This window comes from Polyergus mexicanus, unplaced genomic scaffold (assembly GCF_030449975.1).
Source record: "Polyergus mexicanus isolate NDT 795.1 unplaced genomic scaffold, iyPolMexi1.0 SCAF_5, whole genome shotgun sequence".
NCBI lineage: Eukaryota > Metazoa > Arthropoda > Insecta > Hymenoptera > Formicidae > Polyergus > Polyergus mexicanus.
The window spans coordinates 7,782,337-7,793,456 of record NW_027223325.1 but is presented as its reverse complement, the minus strand read 5'-3'; the positions used below and the strand labels follow the sequence as shown (position 1 = coordinate 7,793,456).

Here is an 11,120-nt window from a genome sequence, read left to right as displayed (position 1 = left end):
AAGCAGTGGTATCAACGCAGAGTACTATATCACCACTAGAAGTGAACATAATCTTGCATCATGCGAGTCTTTAGGAGTAGATCCAGACTATAAATTAGATGCTTATACCAAAGATTACAAGGATGTCGTTGAACACGATGTAATGCATATTAACTCTTGTAAACATTCTCATTTAAAGTTTATACGAATATTTTGAATTAATATGAAAGTTGGAAGAATATATCTTATACATGTATCTTTAAAGAATTGTGTATCGAAAAAAGAAAGATTTTATATTAATTTTAATATGCTAAATTTAGATTTTAAACATTTAAAATTTTCTTCATCGTTATTTGTTGAAAATATAGCTTTGGGAGTATGAAAAGAATATAGAAGATATAATGCGATACGCGGGGGAAACTGCATCCGTAATAGATGCGACGGATGATGAAAAATGCGTGAGGGAAAATCTGGAAGCCTGTCTAATGCGACCAGCACCATCTGCGAAACCTAGAATTCCAAAACTACCACCTACAATCGATCCAATGGACATAGAATTCGATCCCGATGACGAACCCGACCCGAAAATCTTCGATGACGTACGCGCACCGGAGCCTAAATATTCTTTTATCTAACAATTCCATGCATTTAAAGTATCTTTGTAGAAAAAAGGCAAATATGAAAAATAAATAGAAATTTTCAATCTTCCTTTATGCGCATTTTTTAAATCACTTTATTGTTTCTCTCTTTCTTTTTTTTCTTTTTTAATATACCATAGTGTATATACTCATTTAATATTAAAATTTTAAGAATGTCATACAACGAACTCATACAACGAATATATCTGTTATCATTTACATATACAGCATTTAATTCTTAATTATATTAACTTTTAAGAATTTTTTCTCTCTTTCTATATCATTGTCAATAAAAATTAAAAATATTCCATGTTTTACACACTGAGAGAATTTCATCTAAACAAAATTTAATCTTAAAAAAAAACTTGTTTTTGTTATATATATTTTAAATTATAATATATATTTTTACGTCACAATTCACAAACACGTCTAAAATTTAATGTTTATTATAAATAATAGACGTTCTTTTATTATGTAGGATGCGATAGGAAATCGAACGCGCTCTTAGAAAATTCTGTGATCCTGGTACATGAAGCATCCCATCTCTTCACGACGTCATGACACGTAACATCGCACATAAATGACAGAGAAGTTCAATTATATATATGTATATACAGGGTGTTCCATTTTAAAAGTTCCACCCTCATAACTTTTCAGGATCAACATATGAAGGAAAACGACTCGGATAAAAATTGTAGGAAACAAAGGGGGCTATTTGTGTACAGAATAATAAGACAAATCAATTAGTGCCAAAAAAAAAAAAAACAATTATTTAAAAAAATACATTGTAAATAATTTTCTTAAAAACAATTATTTTTTATACTAATTGATTTATCTCGTTATTCTGTACATAAAAGTATTACGGTAAGATTATCGAAAACTGAATATTTTATAAAATATTTTATTTTTTATATCAAAATATGTCAGATTAAAATATAAAATAACTCAAAAAATACTTTATGAAAAAATACTTTATTCTAGTGTTTTGGAAAGCTCTCGACACAAGCTATAAGAATATGCAATAAAAAATAGGGGGTTCCATTTAAGAAATTAAAGGTGTCCTTGACTTGACCTTAACGATACCATCCAAGGTCAAACCAATGACACCATCTTATGTTCCCCTCAAAGCCATACAATTTTTGTTGAAAACGTTTTTCTCTAAAATGCTTAGTTTTTGAAAGAAAAGGGGTGTACGGGTGGTCTAGGACACTCTGTATAAGGCACTGTCACATAATATCGACGAGGAAAATTATTTTTTGGAACGTCGCGTAAGCACTATAATGATATTTAGGAAGTTCAAAAGCACTCGAACGAGATGGACTGCCGAGTGGAATTAAAGCCACAGGGCGGCACTCACGCTAATACTCGTAATTGCCTCAAACGCAAAACATATTTCCGGATCAAGGATGTATGGATGTGGACAAGTCGCTTGCGCCCCTTATACCACGCACGGAGACTTGCTGTAAGGGATGCGACCCTGATAAAGTCGCCCTTCTATCGCCAGGATATCTATTTACATGGCGCGGAATCACACCGGAACGAAAAGGTTTTGGCGTATCTTTCCCATTAAAAAAAAAAACACAAATCCCCGCACGAGCCGAAGAAACGCAGCGATTAATTTTTCAACTGCAAAAAGGCTTTCTCGAAGTAATCGTTTTACGTGTAAGTACATTTCTCTTTTTTCAAATGAGAATTTCATCTAATTTTATCAAAAAATAAAAAATTTCTTTTTCCCATAAAAAACAGCCGTTAAATTTTTTTTGCCATAAAATCGATCTCGCGCTAATTTTATTCTGCGGAGAGAATGGTGTTAAAATAAATTATTAATCTAATTATTAATCTCACGATAATATTTTTAATAACGCTGCATTAACATTTGCATTTTTATACAAATCAATTGTAACAATTTTACGTTAATCAAAAGGAATAATTTATTTAATTATTATTCTTAATGTTATTAATAAAATAATTCAACATACATCGAAAATTATTGACAGATATTTCTATTTTTTCTAAATTACTCATTCAACGAATGTACAAAATGTTTTTGTACGTACAACAATAATATAGCTCTCAAACGTATATGTAGAGATTAATAATGTTTCTATCATAAAAAAAATAATTGTGAGAGCGTTGATGAATTGTTTGTGTTGTGTCCTTATTTGTTAAAGTGTAGTATCGTAATAATAAATAAATAGCACGTTAGGATATGAAATAAATATCTAACGTAACATATTAAAAACAGACACGTTGCAAGAAACTTTATGTATCCATTATAATGTTTAAAGAGCTGGAAGATACTTCTCTCAAAGACGAAGTGTATCTTGCAGAAGCACGCGACAGAATGAAGTTGCGATGCTGAAAAGGAAAAAAAATGCGCCTGCGCGTGGCTCTAGTCAAGAATAGCCCTCTCTCATAAATAATTTTTGCTTATTTACATAAAAAATAGACTATTCAATTTTTCTCGACATTCAATCGATTGGTTATTAACAGGCCTCACTTTCTTTCAAATGATGCGAAGTTATAGTATGTTTATGATCTTACAATAGCTTTTGTGTGTGCGTACATATGTGTGTGTATGTGATATCGTTTTACATTACACTAAATTACAGTAATAGAGCTGAAATTCACACCAGAAAAGAGAGAATATTCAGACGATCAATAAAAAAGGAGGGGATAAGCGTATACTCCCGTCGACTTTTTCGCAGTCATTTGTGCTCCGGACATCGTAAAAAGATGATGTCTCTCGAGACTCAGCAGTTTAAACTCAATAGATTTCTATTGCTTATTATTGGCTTATGGCCTTTGCAACAATCGAACCTAACTCGATTTCAGTTTATTTTCTTGTCTAGTGTTCTGATGATGAGTATTATATTTCAGGTAAGACGATATTTCATATTTATATATATATTTTTTTATTATATTTTAATATACCATCGCATAATAACTATTTACTATATCATGCACGACTTAAAAAGATCTTAATTTAGACTATAACAGAGTTATTTCAGCAGCAGTATTATAATAGTATACAGGGTGTCCTAAACTACCCGTACATCCCTTTTCTTTCAAAAATTAAGCATTTTAGAGAAAAACCTTTTCAACAAAAATTGTATGGTTTTGAGGGGAACATAACATGGTGTCATTGGTTTGACCTTGAATGGCATCGTTAAGGTCAAGTCAAGGACACCTTTAATTTCTTAAATGGAACCCCCTATTTTTTATTTCATATGCTTATAGCTTACCTTGAGAGCTTTTCAAAACACTTTAATAAAGTATTTTTTCATTAAGTACTTTTTGAGTTATTTTATATTTCAATCTGACATATTTTGATATAAAAAATTAAATATCTTGTAAAATATTTAGTTTTCGATAATCTTACCGTAATACTTGTATGTACAGAATAATGCGACAAATCAATTAGAGCAAAAAAAAAAAAAATTGTTTAATAAAATACATTGTAAATAATTTTTTTAAACACAATTATTTTTTATACTAATTGATTTGTCTCATTATTCTGTACATAAAAGTATTACGGTAAGATTATCGAAAACTGAATATTTTACAAAATATTTTATTTTTGATATCAAAATATGTCAGATTGAAATATAAAATTACTCAAAAAGTACTTTATGAAAAAATACTTTATTATAGTGTTTTGGAAAGCTCTCGAGGTAAGCTATAAGAATATGTAATAAAAAATAGGGGGTTCCATTTAAGAAATTAAAGATGTCCTTGACTTGACTTTAACGATGCCATCCAAGGTCAAACCAATGACATCATCTTATGTTCCCCTCAAAACCATACAATTTTTGTTCAAAACGTTTTCTTAGTTTTTGAAAGAAAAGGGGTGATCTAGCACATCCTGTATATAATCTCTCTCTCTCTCTCTCTCTCTCTCTCTCTCTCTCTCTCTCTCTCTCTCTCTCTCTTGTAATTATGTATCACATCTTAATTCAATCATTTTAAATTAAATACAAAATACAAAATACAAGTTAAATATAAAAAAATCATGTGATGATATAGTATTTATAATTTATTTATCGCTTTAAAAAAAGGTAAGTTCTTAATGCAAATTTTTAATAAGATTATGACTTGCAGTTTACAACATTCGTTACATCAAGATGTACGCCGGATTTTGTTACCAAGACTCTGTCTTCCATTTGTTTTTTTAGTACTTTCGCGGTAAAATGCAACTTATTTTATCTCAACATCAAAGCTGTAAGTTGATAACTTATAGGATTTGTAATTTATGAGAACTGATAGCTCACAAATTGATCGCGTGATGGGACGATGCACAAAAACCATTTACACAAAGTTACTGAAATGACAGGTGAAGAATCTACTGATGAAACTTCAGAATGTCTGTAACGAATTAAAAGATAAAAATGAAATTGCTATTATGAAAGAATATAGTTGCAATGCAAAACGTTACACAACTGCATTAACAAGTAAGATAAGATTTTTTAGATTTTTACATGCATCTACATTTTTTGCTTCCTTACAGAGGAAGCTTTGTTTTCGTAACAAAATTTTTTTTCGGGTTTTCTATGTCAATATGTTTAGTATGTTCCAAAACGTCGAAAAATTATATTCCTAAAAAATGTCAATATGTATATATGTATGTACGTGTGTATGTATGTACACAATATATTGTACAATATTTAACTTCCGCAATTTTTCAGATATCGGGCTAAATTTTAAAAAAATGAATAGAGTATCATTAAAGTATGATTGGTATTAAATTTGGTGACGATTGGTGAAAGGGTTTATTTTTTTACATAATTTTGAATTTTTTGAGAAATATTTTTACACGCTCTTTCGCAAATTTTAAGATATTAGATGAAAATTTTTTACATAAGGGTTCACTTCTTATAAAATTTTGAATTTTTCGAGAAATATCTATACATTCTCTAATTTTCGCAAATTTCGAAAGATCGGCTTCCTCTATGAAGAAACCAAAATCGCAAAAACCTGCTTGCTTAAGCTTTGCGAGTGAAATAAAATGATGAAGAAACAATATACAAGTTTCTAATTTGCACAATTTTTATTTAAGTTATAGTATTATGTAACATATAACACGAGTTATAAAAGTTTCAATAGAAAAATATTGATTCCGATAGATTATAACAATTTTTCTGCATATGTATGTTTGTGTAATGTTGTAATGCACTAAAGAGTTTATTAACACATTTGTTATACAGGGTGTCCTAGATCACCCGTACACCCTTTTTCTTTCAAAAATTAAGCATTTTAGAGGAAAACGTTTTGAACAAAAATTGTATGGTTTTGAGAGGAACATAAGACGGTGTCATTGGTTTGACCTTGGATGGCATCGTTAAGGTCAAGTCAAGGACACCTTTAATTTCTTAAATGGAACCCCCTATTTTTTATTGCATATTCTTATAGGTTATGTTGAGAGCTTTCCAAAACACTAGAATAAAGTATTTTTTCATAAAGTATTTTTTGAGTTATTTTATATTTTAATCTGACATATTTTGATATAAAAAATAAAATATTTTGTAAAATATTCAGTTTTCGATAATCTTACCGTAATACTTTTATGTACAGAATAACGAGACAAATCGATTAGTATAAAAATATAATTGTTTTTAAGAAAATTATTTACAATGTATTTTTTTAACTAATTATTATTATTATTATTTTTTTTAGCACTAATTGATTTGTCTCGTTATTCTGTACATAAAAGTATTACGGTAAGGTTATTGAAAACTGAATATTTTACGAAATATTTTATTTTTTACACTATATCAAAATATGTCAGATTAAAATATAAAATAACTCAAAAAGTACTTAATCAAAAAATACTTTGTTATAGTGTTTTGTAAAGCTCTCGAGATGAGCTATAAGAGTATGTAATGAAAAATAGGGAATTCCATTTAAGAAATTAAAGGTGTCCTTGACTTGACCTTAACGGTGCCATCTAAGGTCAAACCAATAACACCATCTTATGTTCTCCTCAAAACCATACAATTTTTGTTCAAAACGTTTTTCTCTAAAATGCTTAGTTTTTGAAATAAAAGAAGTGTACGGGTGGTCTAGGACACTCTGTATACACAAATTGATAAAGATCAATATCAAATATAATATACTAAAAATATTAGGTAGAGAAAAAGTTTTAAAGTTACAACAGTGATAACTTATGTGATTGAAATAGATTATGATTATGTTGGACATTTATACGTTAAATTTAATTGTATAAACATTATGTGTGTATGTATGTATGAAACAATAGCTAAATTAATTTAAAAAATTCAGCGTGAAAAATTAATAGGATTATTCTATATTAAAATTCTTTTAGTATTTGGTGTTTGCAGCGCATCCGTTACTATAATCGCTGTATTTTGGTCAAATATTTGCTTTATTATATTATCGAAAAACGTAACTCAATTACGTCACCTGCCGATTACCGTGGAATACTTTATCGATCAAGAAAAGCACTTGTATTTGATTCTGATTCATATCAGTGTAGCGGTATGCATAGGAATAATTACGATGTTAGCAATAGGAACAATGCTTATTACGTATTTTCAATATACCTGTGGTATGTTTAAAATATCCAGGTAAGAAACAAACATAGAAATAATTACGAAGCTTCAAGTTTTAAATAAAATTTTATTGTTATCTTGAAAAAATCTAGTGTTTATATTACAAAGGCAGAAAAAATATACACAGTATGATAAATGTATTAATTACAGTCATCGTATTAAACGTTCAATACCTATCAATATATTAGAAAATATTGAATCAAAAAAATTGAATTTAATACTGAAAGGAATAATTAGCGCTGTAAATATTCATCGGCAAGCTATGAAGTTAGTATCTCTATTCGATGATATATACAAGAAGTCCCATTTTAAAACCTCCACGCGAATATCTCTGAACGATCGAATTTTCAGAAAAAATATTTCAGAAACTTGTATGGTTTCGAGGGGGCCATAAGATGATACCATTGGTTTGACCTTGAAGAGTTACTTAAAGATCACAAAAGGGTCACATTTAATTTTTTAAACGGAATATAATATTTTTTATTGCATATTCTTGTGTAGCCCATCTTGAGAGCTTTCCAAAATACAATAATAAAGTATTTTTTCATTAAGTACTTTTTGAGTTATTTTATATTTTAATCTGATACATTTTGATATAAAAAATAAAATATTTCGTAAAATATTTAATTTTCAATAATCTTACCGTAATACCTTTATGTACAGAATAATGAGACAAATCAATTAGTGCCAAAAAAAACATAATTTAAAAAAAAAATACATTGTAAATAATTTTCTTAAAAACAATTATTTTTTTATACTAATCGATTTGTCTCGTTATTCTGTACATAAAAGTATTACGTTTTATTTTTTATATCAAATAATGTCAGATTGAAATATAAAATAACTCAAAAAGTACTTTATGAAAAAATACTTTATTATAGTGTTTTGGATAGCTTTCGACATAAGCTATAAGAATATGCAATAAAAAATAGGAGGTTCCATTTAAGAAATTAAAGATGTCCTTGACTTGACCTTAACGATGCCATCCAAGGTCAAACCAATGACACCATCTTATGTTCCCTTCAAAGCCATACAATTTTTGTTCAAAACGTTTTCTTAGCTTTTGAAAGAAAAGGGGTGTACACGTGGTCTAAGACATCCTGTATGTGTGTGTGTGTGTATATATATATATATATATATATATATATATATATATATGTATAATATATAATAATATCTTTTAATAATATCTTCCTGTTTTTAAAGATTATCCGAACTTATGGCATCCAAAATTGAGAAAATGTTGTTTTGTTTAATAATAGTCGGGGTGGTCTCTTTGAGTCTTAATCTCTTTCGAGTAAGTTTTGTATTAGGTCTTTATATTCACTATTTTTAGAAATAATACTTAATATACTTAATAATATATTTCATGTTATTTTGTGTGTACTTTATATTAAGATAAAGCGTATTTTTGCTCTTTTTCTCTCTTCCTCTCTCCCTCTGTTTCTTTTCTCTCTTTTTCTCTCTCTCTCTCTTTTTTGCTGTTATCTTTAATTTTGTAAAATATACGATTTTTAACTTTATATAGATCAATCGTAATCGTTTGCCAATAAGCCTTATCGTGAATAATATTTAAAGAACATAAGATATGCAGATACAAATTCATTACAAACACAATCCTGTGTTTTAGATTTTTCAGATCGCATCATACGGTGATGATATCAAGGGAATTTTATTTCCCCTTATATTTGTAACTTTTTGTATCTTATATATGTTTATAGCCAATTATGTTGCGCAGGATTTAACAGATCACAATAATGACTTCTTTGCTGCCGTGTAAGAAACATTGATTTACGCAAATATATGAAATCTCGTATCTTAAAAAATGTTTTATTAAATGTAAAGATGGTTGCAATGTTGTCGCGTAGAAATATGCGACCTATGTATATATGTTTGCGTAGGTATGACGTTCAGTGGCATGAAGCTCCGTTACATATACAAAAACTGATATTATTTCTACTGCAAATAGGAAGCAAAGAATTTACTATAAGTGTCGGTGGACTATTTGTCGGATCGTTGAAGTGTTTCGCTACGGTAAATATAATAAATATATTATAAAAATATACATACGAGGGGTAATATATTACAAATAAACATTACAGCTTGTGAAAACATCGGTTTCGTATTTTACTGTTATATATTCAACGCAATAATAAGGCAAGAAGAAAAATAATAGCAAGAAATTTGAAATCTACAAAAAATTTTGTTGACTAAACCTGAATATTACAATTATATTACATTTAAAAGTCAAACGTGGTTTATTATTATAATCTCACAATTTGGTCTTCAATAATCTTAAATAGTCCTAATGATTTTAAATAATCTCTCATAAGAGAGATCTTCGAAAATATAAATATATTTAATTAACGATATTACATAAATTTTTAATATATCATAAACTTCGAATTAAATATAAAACACTGATACTAATTTATTTACTTTTACACTATTCCCTAGTTTTATTTTTAACTTTTATGATATATGTACTGTCACGTTACTTTTAATGAATAATTTATATATTGTTAATGTTTGCCAAACTTTTTTTATAGCATAATTTTTATATAATAACTTGTTCTTTTTCATTAAACATTTTTAACGATATATACACAAAATAACTGTCAAAATATGCAATGACAGTCGCTCACGAAGTAAGCGATAACAGAACCAATCAGCATCGCGGAAAAGAGGCAACAATACACTTTGAGACTTTCGAATATCGACATAACATGCCTTTTTCAAATAGGGACTAGCACGTAGCGCGCGCTACGCGCGCGCCTTCTATATCCATTGCCAGACACTTTATGCGCGCGCTTCGCGCGCGCCATTTATTCTTTTTCATTTAAACATTTTTAATGATATATACACAAAATCATATACGTCACAAAATAAACCAATATAACTGTCTAATATCATAATTATTATTACCTAATATCATATTCTTCCTCCATCTTTTTTCCTCCGGTCTCTCTTTCTCTCTCTCTTTTCCACTTCCCTCTCACACTCTCTTTCAACAGCTCTCTGCCCCTCCTCACTTCCTCTCCCACAACTCTCCTCTCTCGCTCTCTCTCTCTCTCTCTCTCTCTCTCTCTCTCTCTCTCTCTCTCTTGTTTATTCTTCCTCTTCTTTAATTTTTTAAAAATAAACTATCCTTTTTTTTGGCCTTCGATCTTTCTCTCTCTCTCTCTCTCTCTCTCTCTCTCTCTCTCTCTCTTAAAATTAAATAAATTAGATAATATTAATAATTTTTAATAATATTTCTTAATAATATTAAACAATATACTTAATAATACTAAACAATATTATTACTTGATATTATACTTTTTCTCCTTTTTTCCTTTTATCTCTTTCTCTCACTCTTCCTCTTTTTTGCTCGTACTTCCTCTTCTTTCATTTTAACTATCTTTCTTTCTCTCTCTCTTTTGCTTATTCTTCCTCCTATTTAATTTAAAATAAACTATCCTTTTTTTTGCCTTTGCTCCTTCTTTCTCTCTTTCTCTCTCTTTCTCTTAAAATTAAATAAATTAGATAATGTTAATAATTTTTAATAATGTTTCCTAATAATATTAAACAATATATTTAATAATTCTGAACAATATTGTTACCTGATATTATATTTATTCTCCACCTTTTTTCCTTTTGTCTCTATCCCTCTTCCTTGCTTATACATTTTCTTCTTTTAATATATTCACAAATAAATATCACAATAAATATCAATATACTATGACATTTAATACTAATCACTCATGAAATGTCACCGAACTATCACCAAACTGTCGAACTAACCCAATAACATTCGTTCAACCGCATTCGATTCACATCATCGATCATCAATCAGACATATATTTTTAAATATTCTTTAAATATATTTATACCATGAATATTCACTAACCCCGCTCACGATGTACAAAGTGTCACCGAACTGTCACCGAATTGT

At 28.7% G+C, this 11,120-nt stretch overlaps 2 protein-coding genes across 2 annotated transcripts in view; both read left to right on the top strand.

Annotated features, from left to right (window-relative positions):
- Nucleotides 1-619, top strand: part of LOC138933596 (uncharacterized) — a 3,072-nt gene extending 2,453 nt beyond the window's left edge. The window contains exons 2-3 of the mRNA XM_070296418.1: nt 7-139; nt 348-619. Coding sequence (XP_070152519.1) covers nt 7-139; nt 348-614 — 400 coding nt within the window. The 3' untranslated portion in view covers nt 615-619. The remainder of the gene's footprint in view (nt 1-6; nt 140-347) is intronic.
- Nucleotides 620-3,353: 2,734 nt separating this feature from the next.
- LOC138933188 (odorant receptor 9a-like) lies at nt 3,354-9,389 on the top strand. Its single transcript, XM_070295739.1, has 9 exons — nt 3,354-3,497; nt 4,719-4,838; nt 4,951-5,068; nt 6,940-7,201; nt 7,337-7,453; nt 8,393-8,483; nt 8,817-8,962; nt 9,088-9,220; nt 9,289-9,389. The coding sequence occupies exons 1-9, from the start codon at nt 3,354-3,356 to the stop codon at nt 9,337-9,339; spliced, it is 1,182 nt and encodes a 393-aa protein (XP_070151840.1). The 3' UTR covers nt 9,340-9,389.
- Nucleotides 9,390-11,120: the final 1,731 nt, after the last annotated feature.